This window comes from Hypanus sabinus, chromosome 4 (genome assembly GCF_030144855.1).
Source record: "Hypanus sabinus isolate sHypSab1 chromosome 4, sHypSab1.hap1, whole genome shotgun sequence".
NCBI lineage: Eukaryota > Metazoa > Chordata > Chondrichthyes > Myliobatiformes > Dasyatidae > Hypanus > Hypanus sabinus.
Genome location: NC_082709.1, coordinates 166,238,443 through 166,266,329, shown reverse-complemented (window position 1 = coordinate 166,266,329; position 27,887 = coordinate 166,238,443). Strand labels below are relative to the sequence as shown.

Here is a 27,887-nt window from a genome sequence, read left to right as displayed (position 1 = left end):
TTCATTTAAATACATATTATTCAGTTAAATGGTAGTTCATCATTTTTTGTAGCCTTTAACTATTTCTATGAAACTTTGGCTAATTAGTGCCGACACTTAATTGGGCTAAAATGTACTAGTCCCAATGTGCCCCAATTAACCAGAATTCACTGTATTTCTGTACAACTTAAGTGATAGTAAATAAATCTATCCCAGCCCTTGGAACATTTGCATTCCCCCAAACTCCACAGACTGTTCAGTAGTTCAGGGCCCTGGAGCTATGTAGAAGCTAAACTAACTAATCTTAAGCCAAAAGGGTGGAAAGGGTGAGCAATTTCAAGTTCCGAGGTGTCAACATCTTTGAAGATCTAGCCTGGATCCAACATATTGATGCAATTATGAAAAAGCTACGACAGTGAATTGACTTTATTACTTACATCCTTCATATACATGAGGTGTAAAAATCTCTACACTATGTCTCCGTCTAAATGAGCAATGTGCAAATTATAGTATTTTATAATAAATAGTATGTACAACAGGACAATCAATATAACATAGAAATACAACTGTATCAGCATGAATTTATCAGTCTGATGGTCTGGTGGAGAAGATGTCCCAGAGCCTTTTGGTCTTGACTTTTATGCTGCGGTCCCGTTTCCCTGATGGTAGCAGTTGGAACAGTTTGTAGCTGGGGTGACTCATGTCCCCAATGATCCTCCGGGCCCTTTTTACACATCTGTCTTTGTAAATGTCTTGAATAGTGGGAAGTTCACATCCACAGATGTGCTAGGTTGTCCACACCACTCTCTGCAGAGTCCTGCGATTAAGGGAAGTAATGTTCCCATACCAGGCAGTGATGCAGTCAGTCAGGATGCTCTCAATTGTGCTCCTTTAGAAAATTCTTAGAATCTAGGGGCGCATACCAAACTTCTTCAACTGTCTGAGGTGAAAGAGGTGCTGTTGTTCCTTTTTCACCAGACTGCTGGTGTGTACAGACCATAACTTGAAGCTGTTTACCTTCTCAACCCCAGATCCACTGATGTCAATAGAGGCTAGCCTGTCTCCATTCTTCCTGTAGGCCACAACCAGCTCCTTTGTTTTTGCGACATTGAAGGAGAGGTTGTTTTCTTGACACCACTGTGTCAGGTGATGACTTCTTCTCTGTAGGTTGCCTCATTATTATTTAAGATTAGGCCAATAAGTGTAGTGTCATCAGCAAATTTAATTAGCAGAGTGGGGCTGTGAATGGCAACACAGTCATGGGTATACAGAGAGCTTAGGAGAGGGCTTAGGACACAGCCCTGAGGGGTACCTGTGTTGAGGGTCAGAGGGGCAGAGGTAAGAGAACCTATTCTTACCACCTGCCTGCAATCTGACAGGGAAGTCCAGGATCGAGCTACACAAGGCAGGGTGAAGGCCAAAGTCTCTGAGCTTCTAGTCAAGCCTGGAGGGAATTATGGTGTTGAGTGCTGAACTGTAGTCCAAGAACAGCATTCTCAATTACCCATCCTTTTTCTCCAGATGGATAAGAATGGTGTGTAGAGCTGTGGCTCTTGCATCATCTGTTGATTGGTTGTGTCAGTATGCGAATTGGAGGGGGTCCAGTGTGGGTGGCAGCATGCTGCAGCTGTAGTCCTTTACCAGCCTTCAAAGCATTTGCTTATAATTGAGGTGAGTGCGACAAGGCACCAGTTGTTCAGACATGTTACCTTGATCTTTTTAGCTACAGGAACAGTGGCTATATATTTTATTAGGAGCTTGAGGGGACTTGTATGTCACCAAAGATACTCACAAATTTCTACAGATGTACGGCGCAGAGCATTGTAATTGGTTGCATCACCATCTGATATGGAGGGGCACTGCATAGGATCAGGAAAAGCTGCAGGAAGTAGAAAACTCAACCAGGTCCATCATGGGCACCAGCCTCTCCAGCATAGAGGCCACCTTCAAAAGGCAGTGCCTCAAGAAGGCCACATCCATCATCCAGAACATGCTCATTCTGATTGCTGCTTCAAAGAGGAAGTACTGAAACCTGAAGACACACGCTCAATGTTTCAGTAACAGCTTCTTCCCATCCACTATTAGATTTCTGAATGAACAATGAACCCATGAACACAACCTCAGTATTTTTTTTCCTTTTTCTGATCAATTTAACTTTTATATACAGTATATATTTCTTATTGTAATTTATAGGTTTTTTTAAAACAATAATGTATAGCCACTAAGTTAACAAATTTCACAGCATGCACCAGTGATATTAAACCTGACTCTGATTCTGCTTCCAATAATCGTTGGACGCCATTACTTTCCTGCTTCAGGAGCTTACACCCATCTGGATGAGCTAGGCAGCACTGTGAGAATCATGTTCTTTGATTTCTCCAGTGCTTTTAATACCATACGACCTGCTTTACTAGGGAGTAAACTCATGGAGATGCAGGTGGATGCTCCACTAGTGTCCTGGATTACAGACTACCTGTCTAGATGCCACAGTATGTGAGATTGCAGAGCTGTGTATCAGGTATTGTGATTAGCAGCACAGGGGCATATCAGGGAACTGTCCTGCCCCCTTCCTGTTCACCATCCACACCTCAAACTTCAGGTACAACTTGGAATCCTGCCACTGAATAAGTGGTCAGACAATTCGGCAATTGTGGGCTTATCAGCCAGGGTCAAGAGGCTGAGTACAGAAGAGTGGTGGGCAACCTTATTGAGTGGCATGGGCTGAATAACCTGCAGCTCAACATCAGTAAGACAAAGGAGTTGGAAGTGGACTTCAGGGGGTGCAAACTCCCTGCATTCCATCTCTTTCTTCTCTAATATTGACTGGCACCTGATTAGTTCCAATGGTTTAGACAGGGCAGAGTTTGTTAAGGACGTCCAGGATGGATTCCTGTCACGGTATGTTGACAGGCCGACTGGGGGAATGCTATACTTAATCTAGTATTAGGTAATAAACCGGGTCAGGTCACAGATCTGTCAGTCAGTGAGCATCTGGGGGACAGTGACCACTGCTCCCTGGCCTTTAACATTATCATGGAAAAGGATAGAATCAGAGAGGAAAGGAAAATTTTTAATTGGGGAAGGGAAAATTATGAGGCTATAAGGCTAGAACTTGTGGGTGTGATTTGGGATGATGTTTTTGCAGGGAAATGTACTATGGACATGTGGTTGATGTTTAAGGATCTCTTGCAGGATGTTAGTGATAAATTGGTCCTGGTGAGGAAGATAAAGAATGGTAGGTTGAAGGAACCATGGGTGACAAGTGAGGTGGAGAATCTGGTCAGATGGAAGAAGGTAACATACGTGAGGTTTAGGAAGCAAAGATCAGCTGAGTCTATTGAGGAATATACAGTAGCAAGAAAGGAGCTTAAGGAGGGGCTGAGGAGAGCAAGAAGGGGGCACGAGAAGGCCTTGGCGAGTAGGGCAAAGGAAAGCCCTAAGGCATTCTTCAATTATGTGAAGAACAAAAGGTTGACAGGAGTGAAGATTGGACCAATTAGAGATAAAGGTGGGAAGATGTTCCTGGAGGCTGTGGAAGTGAGCGAGGTCCTCAATGAATACTTCTCTTCGATATTCACCAATGAGAGGGAACTTGATGACGGTGAGGACAATATGAGTGACATTGATGTTCTGGAACATGTTGATATTAAGGCAGAAGAGGTGTTGGAGTTGTTAAAATACATTAGGACGGCTAAGTCCCTGGGGCCTGATGGAATATCCTCGTTGTCCATGGGAATGGTACCGGAAGATTGGAGGGAGGCAAATGTTGTCCCCTTGTTCAAAAAAGTAGTAGGGATAGTCTGGGTAATTATAGACCAGTGAGCCTTACGTCTGTGCTGGGAAAGCTGTTGGAAGAGATTTTTAGAGACAGAATCTATGGGCATTTAGAGAATCATGGACTGATCAGGGACAGTCAACATGGCTTTGTGAAGGGCAGATCGTGTCTAACAAGCCTGATAAGAGTTCTTTGAGGAGGTGACCAGGCATATAGATGAGGGTAGTGCAGTGGATGTGATCTACATGGATTTTAGCAAGGCATTTGACAAGGTTCCACACAGTAGGCTTATTCAGAAAGTCAGAAGGCATGGGATCCAGGGAGGTTTGGCCAGGTGGATTCAGAATTAGCTTGCCTGCAGAAAGCAGAGGGTCGTGGTGGAGGGAGTACATTTGGATTGGAGGGTTGTGACTAGTGGTGTCCCACAAGGATTGGTTCAGAGACCTCTACTTTTCGTGATTTTTATTAACGAGCTGGATGTGGGGATGGATGGGTGGGTTGGCAAGTTTGCAGATGACACAAAGGTTGGTGGTGTTGTGGATAGTGTAGAGGATTGTCTAAGATTGTGGAGAGACATTGACAGGATGCAGAAGTGAGCTGTGAAATGGTAGATGCAGTTCAACCCAGAGAAGTGTGAGGTGGTACACTTTGGAAGGTCAAACTCCAAGGCAGAGTACAGTACAAAGTAAATGGCAGGATACTTGGTAGAGTGGAGGAGCTGAGGGATCTGGGAATACATGTCTACAGATCTCTAAAAGTTGCCTCACAGGTAGATAAGGTAGTTAAGAAAACTTATGGAGTGTTAGCTTTCATAAGTCAAGGGATAAAGTTTAAGAGTCGCGGGGTAATGATGCAGCTCTCTAAAACTCTGGTTAGGCCACACTTGGAGTACTGTGTCCAGTTCTGGTCACCTCACTATAGGAAGGATGTGGAAGCATCAGAGATTAAGGGAACTAGGGCTTTACTCTCTGGAGAGGAGGATGATGAGAGGAGATGATAGAAGTATACAAGATATTAAGAAGAATAGATAAGAGTGGACAGCCAGCGCCTCTTCCCCAGGGCACCACTGCTCAATATAAGAGAACATGGCTTTAAGGTAAGGGGTGGAAAGTTCAAGGGGGATATTAGAGGAAGGTTTTTTACTCAGAGAGTAGTTGGTGCATGGAATGCACTGTCTGAGTCAGTGATGGAGGCAGATACACTAGTGATATTTAAGAGACTACCAGACAGGTATATGGAGGAACTTAAGGTGGAGGGTTATATGGGAGAAAGGGTTTAAGGGTCGGCACAGCATTGTGTGCCGAAGGGATGGAACCTATGTTCAATGGAAAGGATGCAGAAGTCATCCAGGACTACAAATACCTGGGAACTCACCTGGACGACTGGACTGGACTAAAAATACTGGGGCTTTATACAAGAAGGGACAGAGCCCACTGCACTTCCAAAGGAGGCTCCAGTCATTCAACTCCTGCAGTACCATGCTGTAGATGTTCTACGATTCAGTGGTGGCCAGCATTCTATTCTATGTTGTGCTCTGCTGGAGAAGCAGGACGAGAGCAGCTGACACCATAAAGATCGATAAGCTCGTTAGGAAGGCTAGTTCTGTTCTGGGGGTGTAACTGGATTCCCTGGTGGTTGTGTCTGAGAAGATGACGCAGTAGAAGCTACAGAGTATTATGGACAATCCCTCTCACCCACTCTGTGGAAATACTGGACAAACAGAGAAGAACCTTTAGTAACAGACTGTTTTCACCAAGGTGCACCATTGAACACCACTTTCTCTCTGTGGCTATAAGACTACAACTCCTCCTCAAGTACATGATTTCATTGCACATCTGTATTTTGCACTATTACCCTTTAATGCACTTTTTGTATTTTTTTCGTCCCTCAATGCCTCCATTTTGCACTTTTAAGTATGTATTTCTGACTGAGCGAGCTTGCAAAAATGATTTCCTTCAGGATAAGTCAAGATTTATCTTATCTTAAAAAAAATGCAGCCTGAATGAAACCTCCTACGTATTCCAAAAAAAAGTTGCCTCTTACCCAAATCTGTGAGACGTTCAGCTGTTCTGCTGGTGCTTCTCCTTAACGGAGATCTGGATCGTCTTCTCCAATCAGGTGATCTCCGTGTCCTCACAAGCTGACTGAGGTATCCTCTGGAAGCTGATCGATGACATACCCGGTCTTTGGACCTTGACTTGGGTCTTGGTGAGTGTGATCGTTTTACCCTGGATTTTGATCGCCGGGAAGATCCTGAACGAGTTCTACTCCTGCGTTTTGAACGTGAACTGGACCTAGAACGGTGCCGCGATATTGATTTAGACTGACATTGGGACCTTGCTAAAGAGTCTGATCTTGATTTATGGCGTATCCGTAAAGGAGAACGAGATTTTGATTTTGACCGTTGTTCTTTTTTTGTTATAGAACGAGATCTAGATGCTTTCCTTTTAGACTTTGGGGATGATTCTGTGTGCTTTTTTAGTTCCCTCGAAGTTGACCTTGATCTATGTCGTGCTGGTGATGGCCTTTTTCTGGAACACAAACTCCTTGATTCATGTCGTCTACTACTTGAGCTGGCATGGGATTTTCTTACAGGAGAATGGGAATGCAGCTGGGACTTGTGATGTTTCGATGACTTTGAAAGAGATCTTGACCGACTTCTTTTTGTTCTCCTTTCTTCAGGTTGATCATGTTTATTATTTTCCTCAACAGTCTGACTAGATTTAGACTGTTCTTTGTCCGAACTTCTATCAAGAGTCAATTTAGATGATTGGTCCTGTCCACAAGTTGATTGTGCAGCCAACAATTCAGAAACATTTCCAGTAGTAGCAGATTTATTACCATTATTTGTGTCAACAGTACAGTTCTCTTTTGCATGTTGATCTGTCTTACAATTGTCTTGAGGGAATGGCTTAATTTCAGCCAGCAAGCATTCTTTCTCAACTTTTACTGGTACAACTGTATTCACATCAATTGTTTCAGCAACAGCATTTTTATTTGACCCAAAATCAGCCGATTTCATCAAAAGGGAGCAATTTTCACTTACTCTGCTGCTACATTCAGTGTGTAAAGGAGATTTGGAGGGGGACTTTGATTGTGATTGTGGCCGTAATTTTAAGTCAGAGCCTGACTTCAAACTTATTTGAGATTTTGACCGTGACCTAGAGTGGTCTCTTTTCTTATCTTTTTTCCTCTTCTTTTTCTTTTTTTTCTTACTTTTGTGTTTGTGGTGATGCTTGTGTTTATGCTTTTTGCTCTTTTTAGCTGCAGCTGAACCATCTTCTTTGTTATCCACAGCTGGGCAATTAACTTGTTCTGTTGTTATGCTGTCCACAGTCACATTCTCTTTATTATCTGAATAAAAAGAATAAAAACAGACAACTGCCAAGGTACAAATTGAAACCTTAACAAATCAAATCTCTTTTGAGTCAGAAAATAATGCACATATTTTGAATGTATTGGAACTTGTTTATGCATTTTTCATGGACAGAATTCCACAGAAATTCCATGATAATTGAAACCAAATGTTTTCAACATACTGAATTGTCCTTGTACCAGTTGGATTAATAAATTCATTATTGGTTTTATTTATGACTAGTAAAAATTCTTCTGATGCAAGTACTTTTCTTTATTCTCATCAGCAATTTGGGATCAGAACAGGAAAAAAAGTGTAGAAGTGTCAGATATGACAGCAAACCCTTCAACTTTCTCAAATGCAGAAAGATGCAAGTTTATGTGATGCATTGAGGGAATGGGAGATCTGCCAGAATATTAAGTAGGTCATGTCATTAGCACCTACATTCATTCTGTGCAACTGGAAATACAAGATAATTCTTCTGTTCAGGTTTCAAGAGAGATTCAATGCTGCCTGAATTAACAATTCAGTCTGAATAAAGGGATAAATATAGAGACCCAAACAAAAAAAAATCCAAAACTTGTGTTCATACATAAGATACTTGCTGTCAAATCTAATAGGAAATTCAGGACTGTCTTGCTACATTAAAACACCACATAAATTGAAACTGCTGTTATGTCCACAGGAAATCTTTGGCATATTATTGCCACATTTGAGGACTGTGGCCTGTTCCAGACTACACATTATTGCATACCTTACTGCAGGTGTAGAAGAAATATATTAGGAAGATGTGAGGAAATGAAAAACTTTAGTTTACGAATACTGACTGTGGAAGCTGGAGTGTTCTCCTTGGAAGAGCAAGTCAGGAGGACAGCAAAATTTTAATTGGGTCATGAAACAGTGGAAGCATTGAATGACAGTAATCAGCAAAAGAACAGTTTTCCTTTCTGAAACTTCTTAGGCAGTGAGTGGTTAATGCACTACTAAAGGGGATAGTGGGCAAGATTCTGCTGAGCCCTTAAAAGAACCAAATAAGCACGTGAATGGAATCCATCTATAGGGCTGAAAAAGTGTAGTCATATGTAAATATAGGATAATGCTTGCATATAACTTATTTCAGCCTTGATAACTGACTATATGGTAAATACATGAGACTGAGGAGCCAAATGGCATCCCTCAATCATAAGAAATATTAGATCTTTAAAAAACATGGCAGAATTTCAATATTGTATGGTGCACGCACTTGCTTAAATCTTAATAATGCTTTTTAGTAATGGAAGAGAAAGAACATCGATACCCACCAGGCTTATCACTTTGCTTTTCATTTAAGCTGGATAACACATGATCACTACTGTTTACAATCTGTGCCTCCAAAATGGTTTCAGCCACAACTTCGGTCTCCTTTGGCTCCACCTCCAACTTAATTTCACCATTTGCTTCATTGGTCACCTTTCCACTAGAAAAGTAAGGAAAAAGAAAAACCTATAACATACAACTTAAATCTACAAATACTTCCATGGGCAAAATCTCACATCACTATTATGACAAAATTACTTAAAGCAAAAAAAAATACCAAACTGGTGGAGGAATTCAGGTCAGTCAGCATCTGTGGAGGGAAATGAACACTCGACACTCTGGGTTAATACCATACATTCAGACTCCAGATGAAGGGTCCTGACCCAAAAATCAACTGTCCATTTCTTGATCTTGCTGTATTGCTGAGATGTTTCCTTGTTATCAAAATTACATAATATTCACTCTTTACATCCAAGGTGGCTTATTACAGTAAAAAGATCATAAAATGATGCTCAGATCAACCTTTTCATAAATAAAAGCACTTTAATTTTAATATCCTGGAAAGATCTGAAGTTTCCATTGAATTTGTATCATTTGACATCTTCCGAATACTGATTGATTTAACTTTGTTGCATTGTCTGTGATTTTCTATGGATCTCAAGTGAGGACAAAATTGTTTGCTGCAGATGATTGTTTTCCAGCAAAGACAACTAAAGCTTGTGCATGTGTAAAAGATGGTGCACTTTTAATTTTGGAAAGAATTTGTCATGTCACACTTTGCGGATGTTGTCACATTATCGTAGATGGATAAGTGGTTTAAACATTACTCAAATTTAAATAATAGAGATAGAGACTTCAAATGTCAATGAAAAAGTCTTGCTCAAAAAATTGTGATAGTTCCCCCAACATACAGTTAGCAAATGAAATATAAAAGAACGATTATATACAGTAGCTACCTTAATGCATGTTGTCCAAGCCTCCACTCATCAATGCTAATGTACTGGGTACTACAGTTTCATGCAAAACTAGAACAAAAATGAAGGTGAAACACTCAGCAGCACAGGTATGATTCTGCAGACAGAAATGGAGACAACATTTTCCATGATTTATAACTTCATTTTTATAGTTTTATTTTTCAAAATGGCCCTGGTTTATTGCCATAAAATAAATTCTCTATGGGTCAAATGGCTCAATTCTGCTCCTATATCTTACGGTCTCAAGTTGTCAACTAACAACTAACTTACTATCCTTTCTCTTAATTCAGGAACTCTTAGAATTCAGTAACCATGGCATGTGCCGTTTTAACGTGTTTTTCTGTGAGTAACACTAAGTGATGGGAAAACAGCAACTTCAATAGAAATATACTAGCTCAGGAACTCTTCCACTTAGAAGTATTCAATTCACAAGTTACTGCTGTAACACCAGAGGCTCTTTAGGGCAGACTTCCATTAATGAACTTATTTTCTGTTCTAAAGAATAATGCATTGCATCCCACCAATACAAATGCCAACTATTCAATTCAACTATATATTTCAGGAATTCAACCCTTTGTAAATAAGGAATACTCATGTACATTTATGCACATGCACAATTCACACATAAGGTTACCTTCAGGTTGTATAAACCCAACTCTTGCCAAGAATCAGAAAGAGCACAACAGGATTGCAATGATTTTATGCAGTGATAGGAACTTTACAGCATACATCAACTTTCAGGAAATGTCACCAGCCTACCTGCCACCCCATCTACAAAAATTTCTCTACTGCCCCTGATTTTATTCAATATGGCACAGCTTGACAGCCAGTCAACTGTAATTTACTGAAAAAAAGATTATAGTGTTGCATCAATGGAATTGAATGCACTTCAAAGTTATTTTAAAACTATATGCTACTTCTCCTATTAAGCTATCTTTTTACATTTCAAAATGTTATTTTAGCATCCTTCCTTTTCTTTAAGACTTTCTACTTGTTTGCCCAAGTTCTTAGTCACTCCTCCTAATAACTCCTTTTGCTCACTGCCAACATTTCTCTGATTATGTTCCAGCAAAGAGCCTTGGAATGTTTGGGATGAAGGTACAGTATGAATGCAAACTATAGATCCTAACAACAAGATGGAGCGTAACAGCAAAAAGTTGAATTTTCTCTTAAGGGGAAGACACACAACAGCAATGCTAGATAAATACAATTCCACCGGCATGCTTACTCATATCATGTACAGTGAACCACAGCTTTACTGCAAGTCATCACGAGAAATGAACAGACTGCTTTATTAAACCTCCTCAAAGACAACTCAAATATGTGGGATGATATTTACACTGCTAAATTAACAATTTAAATAAGCTTAGCAAGAAAACGTCAAATGTCCATTCCACTTTAATGACGTAATAATGATCCCAATGTGTTGTCCTATTACTTCACATCCTCTACTGTACATCACTGAACTACTGACAATACCACAAAATTATCGTGTTACCCGATCTACTAAGATCTGCAAACTCTACCTAAGTTCATTTTGAACCATTTTCCAAAGTGACAGAAACTTTATAATTGGACACATTTTCTCAAATCATTTCAACTTTTATTCTCTCCTCAATGTAACACTGTATCCAATACATTAAAGAATTATTTCCAGTTTACTTCACTAATCCAGCACTGTTGGGACCTGTGGAGTGCTAGATCAGTGAAAATGCTGAATTACAGAAGGATCACATTAAGCAATAGCTAACCGCCTCATCATATCTTTAAAATATCATGTAAATCAGTACAAGTTAGATAATAATGAAACAAATATTAAATGAGTAGCATGTGAAATTTTAATGAAGTAATATACTGTACAGGCACAGATAAAATAAAGGGTACAGGTAAATGTACAGGAATTAACTTATATAGAACAGTTGAGCACTTCCACTTCTAAAGTGAGACATTTAATATACCTTCAGACAAAGTTACGTGCTTGCATGTGTGGGGTTGTCAGGATCGTCAACATCTACATCTTGAAAAATGAGTGAAGCATCAGGAATTGGTGCTGAAACTGGCACAACAGTTTCTACAAAAACTGTTGATGTTGGTGGCAGCACATCTGGGTGAGCAGAAGCAGAAGTCGGAGAAAGGAGGTCTTCTGTACGCCACATTTTGGGGATTTGGTGCTGGGCTCTTCCCTCTTCACTCGCAGTTATTGAGGGAATCCTCATTAGTTTATTTTCCTCCGCTTAGTAATATGCTTAAATTCAGCGGGTTGCCACATCTGATCTGAGGTCGTAGGCGGAAGAGAACGGAGCGCCGGCCGGGCGACGCTGGAAAGCAGTGTGTGACTGCCAGCAGGCAGGCGAGAAGGCGGACCGACACAGCGGGTGCCAGGCAGCTGCACCTCATGCAAATGATATTAATAAATGTAGGAAAACAAGCAGGAATTGCCTATCTGTGCTTACAAGAGTGTGCCATCACGTGAACAGATCTAGCGCAAACAAAACAATGCGCAGTAGATTGGTATGGTGACCAACGAAATTTGAAATTACAGTTACGCGGAAAATTTGACATCAGTGCCGGCTTATCAAAGGAACTCGATTACAGATAGTTGGATTAGTGAAGGTTGACTGCATACAATAATTAAACAACTTTAACTACGGTTTATGCAACCTCAAACATCTGGCAGTCTCATTACCAACCGTGGCAAACTTGTAATAACCCATTTAAAGTGTAATATTAATGAAGTAGGTCAGCATGGATCTTATGCTAAAACTGTTGATGAACATATGGATGTTGTGGGGGAAAAACATCAAGCAGCAATTTCCAGTATCCATAGTTATCGTTTTACATAGGAGAGAAATGAAAACACTTGAAGTTCAACAATGTCTGTTGCATCAGTACTTCATTACTCAATTTGCTTATGAAACACAGGTGTGAACTTGCCCATGAGTTATGTGATAACTTGATAACCTCACTAATGCAATGTTATGTGTTCATTGCAACTGCAAGCAGTCCTGGGTTATGTAAGGCTTCTTTTCCAATTCTTCCACAAGTCAGAATGGTCCACTTCCTAAAGATAACCATTTCACATCACTCTACATACACTTCCTAAAATTCTTTCAATATTCACCCTGGCACTCTACATAATCTGATAAAATATATATTGAATCCAGTTGTTAATGAATACCTCAAAACTCTTAAATATTACCTTGAAATGTTCTATAAAACTTTAGTGGAGAATTTACATAAAGTTTGATTCCTTTAAGTTAGGTCTTTGCAACCCATGGAGCATCTGTACTAAAAGTTAATTTTAAAAGGTGACTAGCTTATTTCTTCAGTTTTAATTATTGTTAATCATTTGTCTGCTTCTTCCATTTCTAAATCTCATCATTCCCTTCTTATTTGTTCTATAGATTTCTCCTTCATATTGAATAACATGCTTTAGATTCCACATGCCTCAGTAGAATGATCAATTTGACTCACTGAAGAGACAGTAGTTTTCTTGCAGAGAATACGTACACAACACTGGAAGAACTCAGCAGGTCAGGCAGCATCCGTGAGAAAAGAGTAGCCAACGTTTCGGGCCAAGACCCTTCATCAGGAAAGGTCTCGGCCTGAAACGTTGGTTACAGGGTGAAAAATATTAACATAGAAATTTATTTTCCTTGTAGTTGTTTCCCCAACTAAAGCATACAAAAAGCAAACTGGTACAGACTGTTACTTCTCCCATATCAGTCATCAGTTTATATTTACATACATTGATCAATTAAATACAGCTTCAGTCCATACATTGTGTTAGACATATCTGCAAAACACTTTTAACAGCTCATCAGTTGCAGTTATACCGTACCCCCTCCAACTAATACTACAGAATCTCAATTGTTCTTCATTACCATGTGAGTGAATATACTGACTGCTATAGTGCCGATTCCATTCTGGTTAAAAAGAAACATGAATAACTGTATCAATAACTATATCAACTATGTTAATACGCATAAAACCAGATGTTGAAAGATTGCAGAATCAGGTTTATTATCATCAACATGAGCCGTGAAATTTGTTAACTTAGCAGCAGCAGGACAAAGCAATGCAGGATAATAGAGAAAAAAAAATAAATTAATATATGCAAATTGAATAGATTAAAAATAGTGCAAAAACAGAAATAATATGTATTTTTTTTTAAAGTGAGGTAGTATTCTTGGGTTCAATGTCCTTTTAGGAATCGGATGACAGAGGGGAAGAAGCTGTTCCTGAATTGTTGAGAGTGTGCCTTTAGGCTTCTATATCTCCTACCTGATGGTAACAGTGAGAAGAGGACATATCCTGGGTGATGAGGGTCCTTAATCATGGACGTCATCTTTCTTCTGAGGCACTGTTCCTTGAGGATGTCTTGGATACTACAGAGGCTAGTTCCCAAGATGGATGCTAACTTAATTTTACAACTTTCTGCAGCTTCTTTCGATCCTGTTCAGTAGCCCCACCCCCATACCAGACGGCGATGCAACTTATCAGAATACTCTCCACGATACACCTGTAGAAGTTTTGAGTGTTTTAGTTGACAAGCCAAATTTCTTCAAACTCCTAATGAAATACAGTTGCTTCTTGCCTTCTTTATAGTTGCATCAGTATGTTGGGACCAGGTTAGATCCTCAGAGATCGCTAGCATCATACGTTTTTCGGGAGAACTGAGGATCTTCCCAAAGTAAACGTCTGGTAACACTGAACTTGCATCAGCTGCAAGACACACAAAATGCTGGAGTAATTCAGCAGGTCAGGCAGCATCTATGGAAATGAATAAATAGTCAATTTTCCGGACCGAGACCCTTCTTCAGGGTCTGAATGAAGCATCTTGACACAAAACGTCAACTGTTTATTTCCCTCCATAAATGCTACCTGAATTGCCGAGTTCCACCAGCAGTCTGGGTGTGTGTGTCACTCAAGATTTCCAGCAAATGCAGAATCTCGTGTTTTTGATAATCTCTGGGCTCGGGAGATCAGATAATCAAAAACACACGAGATTCTGCAATTGCTGGAAATCTTGAGTGACTCACAGCAAGCAGCACTTAAACATATCTTGGTCAGTCCCATTTTATAATGATGTTCTGTTCAAAATGCATGCAGCATTTTTCAGTACCGTACACCAGGCTCTTGAGCAACTAGGATCTCAACAGCAAGAGCTCCATGTTGAGTCCTCCAGCTTGCTGCTCTCAACTTTCTAACCTTCTAAGTTTAATGGCTGGGCTTACTGAACTAGTATATAGGCAATGCTCACTAGGCCAATAGCCTGGGTCCCACTGATCAGTACTGGGGTTTTCAAATGAACTGTACTTTTTCCCCATTGCACCTGCCCTGGTGTGCCCTAAGGCTGCCAGACTAGCCAACAAGCCCCAATCCTCCGAGCTCATTTGCTGTGTGCAACTTTCTAACCCTGGGAGCCCAACAACCGCCACGATGCTGCTGGATCATCGCAGGCTGTCCACTAATAACCCCGCTTTCACCCGAGCTCTTAAATTACACTCCTGAACCAACTCCTTCTCCTGAGCTCCTAGACAGCCAAATTACTCTCACGTCAGGCAGTGCCTTTGGAGGGAAATAAACAATTGATGTTTCGAGCCAAGACCTGTATCATGTTTATTCCCCTCCACAGAAACTGCCCGACTTGCTGAGTTCCTGCAGCATCAAGATTTCCAGCAACTGCAGAGCATTTTGTGTTCAAATCATCCATCCCTAGATTCCGATGCTTTCCCCTACCAGCTACCCCCCCCCTCCCTTATCACCCTCAACGCTGGACTCTTCCCCCACCCTCCAACACCGTGCCCGCTCCCCAACCCAACACCAGGCTTCAGGGGCCGCTAGAGGATTGTTCGGCCCGAACGCCAGTAACAACAGCACCGGCTGAACTCTCCCCTACCCCCTCACACTCTTCCTCCCAGCCCGGGGCCGAACAGCGGGCAGCAGCCGCCGTCTGCTCGCTCCACCGGAGGCCGCACGGACCTTCCTCTAACCGGGGCACCGAAAACTCTGCCGCTTCCTTTCTTGACCTCCACGCCATTTGTCGAGCAGACGCGCCGTTACCTCTGGTGCTTCTCATCTTCGATCTCTTTGATCTTCTTCACCACAAACGAGCGGAAAATCTCCTCGATGTTGGTCGCCATGGTAGTTGTCCAGCCTGCGGCCTAGGGCTTCCCACAATGCAACCGTAGTAACTGCTGCTGCCTCCGCCGCCGCCGCCAGGGGGAGCAAGTATTGTATCTGGGCTTTATGCAGGAATGAGATACGGTCGGATCATGTAACAGATAAAAATAAAAATAGACAATGCAAAAGCAAAGCAATAAGAACACTGGAAATAGAAGCCCCTCGAATCAACCGGAACAACCCTAATCACTGCAGTTTAACAACATTTAGCAACATAATCACTTTCATCACATTAAATCCAAGAAGTACCAATGTGTGTACCCCTGTTCAATTTAATGTCATATTTTAGAGACTGATATGAAGTCGTACCATTTGAGGGAATTTTCTGCAGGGTGTGAAATAAGCCGTCAGATCTATGAGTTGTCCATGAACACTACTTCGCCACATCACTCTCTTTTTGCATGGCTTATTTTTTAATTCATTTCTTATTGTAACTTAAGTAATTTTTAAAAATTGCTCTGGACTGGCCTGCTGCCACAAATTTCACGACATACATCAGTGATTAATAAACCTGATTCTGTTAAGGAAGTTATAACTTCAAAATATTAGAAGCAAGTGAGATGTCAATATCAAAGTAAAAATTATTATCAAAGTGCATGTTACCATATACTACCTCAAGATTCATTTTCTTGCAAATATTTATGGGAAAATAAAGAAATACAACAGAATTTACAAAACAAAACTACACATAAACAAAGACTATTAAATGACCAATGTCCAAACGAAGGCAAATTGTGCAAATATACGAAAGTAATTCTGAGAAAATTTGTAAAGTCCTTGAAAGCGAGTCTGTAAGTCGTAGAATCGGTTCAGAGCTGTGGTGAGTGAAGTTATCCCTACCAGTTCAGGAGCCTGATAACCAGCAGGGTAATATCTGATTCTGAACCCAGTGGTGTTCTGTACCTCCTACCCGATAGTAGTAGAGAGAAGTGAGCATGGCACGGATGGCGAGGGTCTTCGATGGCGGCTGCAGCTTTCTTGTGGCAGCACTCTCTGTGGATGTTCTGAGTGGTTTTGACATTGGCAGGCAGAGTTCGAGACAATCCCAGTGGGGTTTTCAGTTATATTTACAGTAAAAGGATGTCTTGGGAGGAGAGACACCTAAATACTATCAGGGCTGTCCATGGGTGAAGGCGCAGGAGATGACTGATTTCTAATGTCAATTTCTCCTCAATGTTTACTAAGGAGAATATTATGGATGCCAAAGAAATGAAGGAAATAAGTAGTGAGGTATTGGAACATATACATATTACAAGGAAGGAGGTATTTTCAGCCTTAAAGCACATTTTAACCACATAACAATTACAGCACGGAAACAGGCCATCTCGGCCCTTCTAGTCCGTGCCGACGCTTATACTCACCTAGTCCCACTGGCTCGCACTCAGCCCATAACCCTCCATTCCTTTCCTGTCCATATACCTATCCAATTTTATTTTAAATGACAATACTGAACCTGCCTCTATCACTTCTACTAGAGGCTCGTTCCACACAGCTACCACTCTCTGAGTAAAGAAATTCCCCCTCATGTTACCCCTAAACTTTTGCCCCCTAACTCTCAAATCATGTCCTCTTGTTTGAATCTCCCCTACTCTCAATGGAAAAAGCCCATCCACGTCAACTCTATCTATCTCCCTCATAATTTTAAGTACCTCTTTCAAGTCCCCCCTCAACCTTCTATGCTCCAAAGAATAAAGACCTAACTTGTTCAACCTTTCTCTGTAACTTAGGTGCTGAAACCCAGGTAACATTCTAGTAAATCTCCTCTGTACTCTCTCTATTTTGTTGACATCTTTCCTATAATTCGGTGACCAGAACTGTACATAATACTCCAAATTTGGCCTCACCAATGCCTTGTATAATTTTAACATTACATCCCAACTCCTACACTCAATAATCAATAAAGGCCAGCATACCAAAAGCTTTCTTCACTACCCTATCCACATGAGATTCCACCTTCAGCGAACTATGCACCATTATTCCTAGACCACTCTGTTCTACTGCATTCTTCAATGCCCTACCATTTAACATCCATGTCCTATTTTGATGATTCCTACCAAAATGTAGTACCTCACACTTATCAGCATTAAACTCCATCTGCCATCGCTCAGCCCACTCTTCTAACTGGCCTAAATCTCTCTGCAAGCCTTGAAAACCTACTTCATTATCCACAATGCCATCTACCTTAGTATCATCTGCATACTTACTAATCCAATTTACCACCCCATCATCCAGATCATTAATGTATTAGACAAGCAACTTTGGACCCAGTACAGATCCCTGAGGTACACCACTAGTCACCGGCCTCCAACCTGACAAACAATTATCCACCACTACTCTCTGGCATCTCCCATCCAGCCACTGTTGAATCCATTTTACTACTTCAATATTAATACCTAACGATTGAACCTTCCTAACCAACCTTACATGTGGAACCTTGTCAAAAGCCTTACTGAAGTCCATACAGACAACATCCACTGTTTTGCCCTCGTCAACTTTCCTAGTAACCTCTTCAAAAAATTCAATAAGACTTGTCAAACATGACCTTCCACGCACAAATCCATGTTGACTGTTCCTAATGACCCTGTCACTCCAGAGTATTATATATGCCATCTCTAAGAATACTTTCCATTAATTTACCCACCACTGATGTCAAACTTACAGGCCTATAGTTGTTAGGTTCACTCTTAGAACCCTTTTTAAACAATGGAACAACATGAGCAATACACCAGTCCTCTGGCACCATCCCCATTTCTAATGATATTTGAAATATTTCTGTCAGAGCCCCTGCTATTTCTACACTAACTTCCCTCAAGGTCCTAGGGAATATCTTGTCAGGACCCTGAGATTTATCCTCTTTTATATTCCTTAAAAGAGCCAGCACTTCCTCCTCTTTAATCGTCATAGTTTCCATAACTTCCTTAGTTGTTTCCCTTACCTTACACAATTCAATATACTTCTCCTTAATGAATACCAAAGAAAAGAAATTGTTCAAAATCTACCCCATCTCTTTTGGCTCCACACATAGCTGTCCACTCTGATTCTCTAAGGGACCAATTTTATCCCTCACTATCCTTTTGCTATTAATATAACTGTAGAAATCCTTTGGATTTATTTTCACCTTACTTGCTAAAGCAACCTTGTATCTTCTTTTAGCTTTTCTAATTTCTTTCTTAAGATTCTTTTTACATTCTTTATATTCCTCGAGCACCTCATTTACTCCATGCTGCCTATATTTATTGTAGATCTCTCTATTTTACCGAACTAAGTTTCCAATATCCCTTGAAAACTTTTAACCTTTCCTTTCAACCTAACAGGAACATAGATTCTGTACCCTCAAAATTTCACCTTTAAATGACCTCCATTTCTCTATTACATCCTTCCCATAAAACAAATTGTCCCAATCCACTCCTTATAAATCCTTTCACATCTCCTCAAACTTAGCCTTTCTCCAATCAAAAATCTCAACCCTGGGTCCAGTCCTATCCTTCTCCATAATTATATTGAAACAAACGGCATTGTGATCACTGGACCCGAAATGCTCCCCAACACATACCTACGTCACCTGACCTATCTCATTCCCTAACAGGAGATCTAACACTGCCCCTTCTCTAGTTGGTACCTCTATGTATTGATTTAAAAAACTACCCTGCACACATTAAGGTGGCCAAAACCAGGAAATGACCAAGCGGACCTCTTATGGGATACCCTTGTGAAGTCATCCCTGATAAAGATGACAGAGTTTGTCATTGAAACATCGATACCTGTACCCGGGCTAGAAGCCCAAGACTTTAGCCGGAAAGGCACTAGCTCCTTTTTCCTTGTTATTTCCTTTGTTGTTAACCATTGACAAAGTTCAGGTGACTAGAGGGAGAGCTAATGTTGTTTCATTGTTTAAGATGGGTAGCAAGGTCAGGCCAAGAAATTATAGGCCAGTGAACTCATCTTTATTTGTAAGGAAGTTACTGGAAGGATTTAAGAGGGACAAGATCTACCATCAATCGGATAGTCAAAGCCTGATCAGCAATAGTGAACATGGTTTTGTACACAGCTGTTATCAGACTAATCTTCTGGAATTTTTCAAAGTGGTAACTCAAGGGGATAGATGAAGATTGGGCATGGATGCAGTGTTATGGACTTTAGTCAGGCCTTTGACAGGGTCCTGCATGGCAGGCTGATCAGAAAGCTTAGGTTGCATGGGATACGTGGGGAACGAGTGAGGTGGGTTCAAAATTGGATCGATAATGGGAAGTAGAGAGCGATGGTTGAAGGTGTAACCTGTGACTAGTGAGGTAATCCAGAGTTTGGTCTCGGGACTTCTTTTATTCACTAAGTATATAAATGATTTGGATGTGAAAGTATGTGGTATAATTCGGAATTTTGCTAATATTGTTAAATTAGTAGGTCTTGTTGATAGTGAAAGTAGGATACAAAAAATCATGAAGACCTCCAGATCTGTTTGAGAGATGGGCCGAGGATGATTTTCAACAGCTAAGTGTGTGGTGATGGTGGGCTTTCAGGCCAGGGTAGATATATACAGTGAATAGCAGGGCACTGTCAAATATTCAGAAAGAGATAGCTGGAAGTACAAATGCAGTTCACTGAAAGTGGCCACACAAGGCGGACGTCTTGGTGGTGATGGTGTTCAATATGCTGGCCTTCATCAGTCAGGATAACCAGTTTAGGAGTGGGAGCATTATGTTGCAATTATGTAAGTCATTGGTGAAACCACGCCTGAATGCTAACCCTGTTCTAGGAGAGACATTGTCAAGCTGGAGAAGGCATAGAAGACATTTATGAGGATGTTGCTTGGATTAAAGGGCATGAATTATTGGGAGAGTTGGCCCCCCACTGGATCGTTACTTCCTGGGAATCAGGAGAATAAAAGGTGAGCCTACAGAAGTTTATAAAATCAGCAGCCATTTGGATAAGGTGGGCAGCCATTATATTTTCCCCAGGGTTGGAGAGTCCAAAACTAGAGGGTACAGGTACAACATTAGGGGAGAAGAGATTTAAAAAGCCGTTGGTGAGGTAGTGAGCATCTGGAATGAGCTGGCAAAGGAAGTTATCACGGTGGGTTCAATTGCAACATTTCATAGTTACCTGGAGAGGAGGGGCTCAGAGAGTAATGGGCTGAACCAGCAACTGGGACTAGCAGCTGTGGTCAGTATAGACAGTTGGGCTGAATGACCTATTTCCCTGCTTTATTACTGTAAACAGTACAAAGATAGGCACTGAGACAGGCAGCGTTGCAGAGGCAGGGACTACGTGGAACTACATGGACGGGTTAGGAGATGGTCAAAGCAGTGAGAGGTAGAATAAAGCTTAGGGAAGTGTAAGGTTACGCACTTAGGTAGGAAGAATTACAGTGTTCCAAATGGGGAAGCATCCATAAATCAGAGGTGAGAAGGGCCTTGGGCATCCTAGTTGAGGATTCCCTCAACATTAACTTACAGGTTGAGTTGATAGTAAGGAAGGCAATCCAATATTGGTTTTCATTTCAAGAGGACTCGAAATATAAAAACAAAGACATACAGCTGGGGCTTTAAAAGGTGCTGGTCAGGCCACTCTTGGAATACTGCGACAACTTTGGGCCCCATATCTAAAGAAGGATGTGCTGCCCTTCGAGAGGGTCTAGTGGAGGTTCACGACGACGATACTGGGAATGAAAGGCTTAACATATGAGGGGTATTTGATGACTCTAGGCAAGTACTCAGTGGTGCTTCAGATGGGTGGTGGAGGTGGATCTCACTGAAACCTATTGAATACTGAAAAGTCTGGAAAAAGTGGATTTGGAGAGGATGTTTCCAGTAGCAAGAGAGTTTAGGATCTGAGGGCACACCTTCAGAATAAAAGGATGTCTTGTCAGAATTGAGAGGAATTTCTTCAGCCAGGGAGATGTGGAGGCCAAGTTTTTGGATATATTTAAGGCAGGGATTGATAGGTTAGTGATTGATTAGCAGGTCGAGTGACAGGGAGATGGCAAGAGAATCCAGTTGAGAAAAGAAAAATATAAATCAGCCATAATTGAATAGTGGAGCAGACTTGATGGGCTGAATGGTCTGATCCTCTCCCATATTATAGTCTTATGGAGGCAGGAGTAAAGCAAATATCACTTCTTGTGCTGTTCAGTGAGGCACTCCTGTAACTTGTGCACAGTTACATATCCCTGGACCCTTACTGTCCAACATCCACCATCTTCAGCTCTCAACACATTGAAGCCAAAAACATCTAGTGCCTTCTCCCCTGAATCAGTTAAAGGAGTTTTTTATCTGACAAATTCAGCCGCTTTTCACATGTAAACATTAGGCTAAATAATAGAATTTCCAAGCCACACTGCGCTATCTTCTAGTTTGCCATTAATGGAAAGGCATTTTCATTTCAAGTTGTATATGCTAGTCTCTTACATAAAATGTGCAATTAACAGGCACAAAATAAAATGTCAGCCTTGTACTGCAAAGTATTTCTTGTGGCTGAATAACATGTCATTTTTAATTAACTGCTTGGAAATGATTTAATTAAACCAAATGTGAAACAGCTAGTGTACATTCAAGGCTAATAAAAAGACGTTTATGGTAGTAGAGCATTTAACAAATGGGTAAATTGAAAACCCATTCCTCAATTTCAAAAGGAGAGACACTGAGAAGAAACTCTTATACTGGATGGAATATCTGGAAAACAATCGTAGGAATAGTTACAAGGGAAAAAAAAAACACAGGGAATAAAATATTTGCTCTCAGTTACCTCTTAAAGCTTATCGCAGCAACTGCTTTTATTTAATCACCCCCCCCTCCTCCTCCACGCTAATAAATATCAGGGACATTTTCTATTTCAAAGTCAAAGTCAAAAAGTCAAAGTAATTTAAAAAAAAATCAAAATCATATTCTGTATGTTACCATATACGATCTTGAAATTTATTTTCTTGCAGTCATTTACAGGAACAATAAAGAAATACAGTAGAATTTATGAAAAAAAATGCATAAACAGAGGTGTAGTGGCATCAGCACCAAACTTTGAGGTGAATGGTCCTGGATTCGAATCTGGCTGTTCCCTTGCACGCTTTCCATCCGTGCTGGGTTAAGCGCCAAGCCAGCAACTCGGCCTCATATGGAACAGGTAAATGTTAAAGAAGTGGGGGAAAAGATTCAGCCCGATGTGCCACAAGGCATGAAAAGGGAACAATATATAAGCAAAGACTGATTAATAACCAATATGCGAAAGAAGACAAGTTGCGTAAATTAAAAAACAACAACTCAATAAATAATGTTGAGAACATGAGTTGCAGAGTCCTTGAAAGTGAGTCACATAGGTGTGGAGTCAGTTCAGTGTTGCAGTGAGCTAAGTTGTCCACGCTGATTCAGAAGCCTGATGGTTGTAGGGTAATACCTGTTTCTGAAGCTAAGGCTCCTGTACCTCTTTTCCAATGGTAGCAGCAAGAAGAGAGCATGGCAAATTGAAGTTATATTATACCAAAAGGATGGAAAGTTGGTATCATACCCTTGGCAAGTTCGTACATAATGCAACTTTAAATTCCAAGATTCAATATAGGATTTAAAATTATTTGTCATTGTTAATCACAGAATGGATAGTATGAATTTGATAAAAATCAAATTTATAACAGAATTCTTTTGCTTTTTGAAGAGAGCATTGAAGGTCAGCTGATTCTGTTTAGAAGCCCCATAAGGACTTGTATTCATTTGCTTTACTAGGATCCAAACTCTGAGAAATAGACAGAGAGTTACCTTCCTAAGCAGCTGCTGTCGGAATATAGTGTGCCTATAAAAAGTATCAACAACCCCTGGAAGTTTTCATGTTTTATTGTTTTACAACATTGAATCACAATGGTCTTAATTTGGTCTTTTTGACACTGATCAACAGAAAGGACTCTTTCACGTCAATGTGAAAACAAATTTCTACAAATTGTACTAAATTTATTACAATTACTAAACACAATATAATTACATAATCACCACCTATTTAGTAGATGCAACTCTGGCATCAATTACAGCCTCAGGTCTGTGTGGATAGGTCTCTATCAGCTTTGCACATCTGGATACTGCAATTTTTTCCCCATTCTTCTTTACAAAACTGCTCAAGCTCTGTCAGATTGCATGGGGATCATGATTGAACAAAAACAGGCCTTTTCAAGACCAGCCACAAATTCTCAATTGGATTGAGGTCTGGACTCTGACTTGGCCATTCCAGGAAATTAACTTTGTTGCTTCTGATGATAGCAGTGTTTGGCTTATGCAAAATATAGCACTTAGTCTGATGGCCAAAAAGCTCAATTTTGGTTTCATCAGACCATAGAACCTTCTTCCAACTGACTTCAGAGTCTCCCACATGCCTTCTGGCAAACTCTAGTCAAGATTTTGTGAGTTTTCTCCAACTTCTCTTTCTCTGTCACTCTCCCACAAAGCTGCAACTGGTGAAGCACCCAGACTATAGTTGTTGTATGTACAGTCTCCCCCATCTCAGCCACTGTAGCTTGTAACTCCTCCAGAGTTGTCATGGGTCTCTTGGTGGCCTCCCTCACTAGTCCCTTTCTCCCAGAGTCACTCATTTTTTGAGCACAGCCTGGTCTAAGCAGATTTACACCTACGTCATATTCCTTCCATTTGTTGGTTGACTTTAATGTACTCCAAGGGATAGTCACTGACAGAAATTTTCTTCTATCCATCTCCTGACATGCCTTTCAATTACCTTTTTGCAGAGTTGCTTGGAGTGTTCTTTTGTCTTCATGGTGTATTTTTTGCCAGGATACTGACTCACCAGCAGTTGAACTTCCAGATACAGGTGTATTTTTACAACAATCAATTGAAACAACTTGCCTGCACACAGGTCTCCAAAAACAGACCTCCATTTAACTAATTATGTGACTTCTAAAACCAATTGGCTGCACCAGTGATGATTTGTTTTGTCATATTAAAGGGGGTGAATACTTATGCAATTATTTTGTTTTATATTTGTAATTAATCTGTTTTCACTTTGACACGTCTTTTTCTGTCGATGAGTGTCAAAATAAAAGCCAAATTAAATCCACTCTGATTCAGTGTTGTAGAACAATAAAACATGAAAACTTCTGGGGGGGGGGTGAATACTTTTTATAGGCAGTGTAACTGAGTGCATGTCAGGCAACAGCAACAAAGCATTAATTGTCAACCACATGTGTGGGTCAGGAGTCACATATAGATCAGACTTGATTCATTGAACAAAACACGAACCCAAATGAAGTTTTATAATAATCTAGCTATTTCACTGTCATTAATACTAATGACACGTTTGCTTTATTAGTCTGATTTTAAGTTGGGGTTTTGAACGCAGATTGCTGGACTGTTAGCCCTTTACCTACCATTCACCAACTTTCATTACCACCATTGTGCTCAATTGAGGTCTTTAATTTTGAGGTTCACAGGCCAGCGGCATCAAATTTCCTGGTGTAGCACTACTGGTTCTCCACTGTTCCATCACACAATCTTACAGCTGCTGGCATTAGGCTTAGCAGCCAGCACTTCAGGGGAATGCCAACTACCCCCAGGCACTCTCTCTCCTCCCCTCACCCATTGGGCAGAAGATTCAAAAGCCTGGAAATGCCAGGCTCAAGGGCAGCTTCTACCTCAGTTATTAGACTCTTGATTGGACCTCTCATACAATAAATGGACTCCTGGCCTCACAGTCTACCTCGTTATGATATCACACTTCTATCATTTACCTGCATTGCACTTTGAACAGACTTTATTCTGCATTGTTATTGTTCTATCTCAATGTACTGTGTACAGTAATGATTTTATCTGTATGTGGTGTGCAAGACAGACATTTCACTTTATATTGACACGTGACAATGATAAACCAATACCAAGAAGGTATTATTTAATGAACTGATACTATCATGATAGTTGGTGAATTTGAGTGTATTCCCAGGATAACAGAGGGAGGTGGGCATACTAGTAAAGAGACCTTCAAAAGGCATTTTTATTGTGCAAGAGGACTGTAGGTGGCTCTCCTTCCCAGCCACAGCTTGGTGCTCTTGACATAAGATTTCCGGGGAAGTCTTACCAATACACTGCACAAGACTGCCTGCAACCCACAGAAGCCATCAATGCACGCAAACCCCCATGCCCAGTCGGCCAGCTTCAGTGGGCTGTGCAATCTTCCTGCATGGAATAGGAACAGCCTGAATTCACCAGTGACACTCGGACCAAGACGAGTAGGTCTTCAGGAGCAGCTGCAAGTCCTTGCCAAGATGGTGGCGCGACGCAGCCACTCCAGAGCTGATTATCTGTTATTTGTGAAGCGGGGTGCTGTGCACAATCATAATCAGATGAAAAATGGATGTGGGAGCACAGAGGAACATCGGGAAATCTCCAGGAAGACCTTCTTCGTTGCTGCTGCTGTGAGGTTCGGGTCTCTGCTGGGAAGAACAGGCCCCCAGTCCTCAGGGTCGCTTTGCCAATGGCCGTTGGTGGGGGCATCTTAATACGCTCGGCAGAGGATGGTGCTCGGAGAAACTGTGCCGGAGGGGATGGTTGGAGGCTCAAAGGACTCGGAGTCCACTTTCATTGTGTGCTGCATCTGTGAGGCTGAGTCGGGCGGCACCGTGGAAGTCCATGGCAACGGTATTCCCTTCTAACGCTGGCGTGGGATGACGAGTCAATCGGGACTTTGAGGACTTGTGGAAACTGTGTGGTGGTTTCTTTTGAACTTATGGTCTTTTAACATCTTTGGAATATTTTTACTGAGCCCATGGTGTTTTTTTTTAATCAATTATGCAATTGTTTGCACTGTTGTAACTCTATGTTGTTTTGTGCAGATCTTGCAGCTTTAATTTTGGGTCTTCTTTTGTCTGGTGGATTTGGAGCTCCTTTCCGGGGAACGCACTAAGATGGTAGCGCGATATTAATACGCAGCAGCCTCTCTGGACTCTGGATTGAGAATTGCCAAACGTTATGTGGACTTTCTGGTGTAGTCTGTTTTGTCATGTACTTTTGTGATATCACTCTGGAGGAACTTTGTCTCATTTTTTAACTGCATTGCATTTGTGGTTTCTAAATGACAATAAACTGAAACTGAAATGGTACTGCAGCAAGAAAACCAACCACAATCTAACCTGCACAGGCAAGGTAGTTCATGTATACGCAAAGTTGTTTCGTTGCAGATAACCGTGTATCACTGTTTGAGTGTCAGCCCTTTAAATTTGTCCCCCCCCCCCCAAGGAAAACACAAAATCTTGGTTTGTATTTTTACTTCGAGGTAGAGCTCCCAACAAGGGGCACCACTCCTATTTAACCCCAGCCTAGTCACAGGACCATTTAACCAGTATATTTGTGGACTGTGGGAGGAAACTGGAGCACCCGGAAGAAATTCACCCGCTTACAGGAACAATGTACAAACTTCTTACAGATAGAGCTGGAACTGAAATCCGATATCCCTGAACAGCATTAGCATCGAGTTGAGGCTGATTTATACTTGTGCGTACCGGCTGCGCCATAGCCCTGATTTTCACTTCTGCGCCGCTCTATGCCGTAGCGAGCATGCGTTGGTGTGCGCCAAAACGCTAGTTGGAGGTGGGGTTTCTATGCCACTGTGTTGAGTTTCTTCGTGAGAGACATGGATGAGGATATGCACTTCAAACATTTTCGCATGTCGACAGGTCGATTTGGTTCATTTATTTTGCATCGGTGTACAGACATGGCGGAGAAGAAGCAACTGGAAATGCGATGCTACCAAGTGGACCAATCACAGTTGTTGCGGTCTGCGTTGCCGTGACGCGCGAGTTACTTTTTTGGGGAGGTGCACGTCACCATATGGTGTACGGTACGCAGTACCTATGGCGTAGATGCGACGCACAAGTATAAATCAGCCTTTAGTCACTAAGCAACCATGGCAGCCCTGGTATAAAGTACACATGTGTAAGTTTCAGACCAAGTTAACTTGGCAATCACAGTGGAGGTGGGCATTGCGCTTCTGTCAATTGGGAATATGCTATGTGGCGAGAAAACATCCTACTGTAAGATGAATGGTGAAAGAAACCCCCTGGAGGAATGGACATAGGATTGTTCTATAAATTTTGACCTGTTCCACACCTTCTTTCTTGAGGGAGTAGAGTCATGCTAATAAAGTTTAAATCAGGTTTTTGAAGAGTTGGACTAGAAAATGTTGGAATTGCCCATTGAGCCAAAATGTTATCTTGGCTTCCTTCTTCGTGGATGCTGCTATACATGTTGAGTATTTCTAGCACTTAAGTCTTTATTTCAGATTTCTGCCAGCTGTACTGTTTTATTCTAACGAGGAAGAATGCAGCAAAAGTACACTTCTTCAAAAAAAA

The 27,887-nt window shown here is 41.2% G+C and overlaps 1 protein-coding gene across 7 annotated transcripts in view; it reads right to left on the bottom strand.

Moving 5' to 3' along the window:
• Positions 1-15,571, bottom strand: part of LOC132393460 (protein SON-like) — a 50,520-nt gene extending 34,949 nt beyond the window's left edge. For all 7 annotated transcript variants that reach the window (XR_009511871.1, XM_059968715.1, XM_059968716.1 and 4 more), the window contains exons 1-3: positions 15,446-15,571; positions 8,411-8,565; positions 5,798-7,108 (exon numbers count right to left, since the gene is read on the bottom strand). Coding sequence is in view for 6 of the 7 variants with exons in the window: in XM_059968715.1 (XP_059824698.1) it covers positions 5,798-7,108; positions 8,411-8,565; positions 15,446-15,525 (1,546 nt within the window). In the remaining variant the exon portion in view is untranslated. The remainder of the gene's footprint in view (positions 1-5,797; positions 7,109-8,410; positions 8,566-15,445) is intronic.
• Between the last annotated feature and the right edge of the window lie 12,316 nt (positions 15,572-27,887).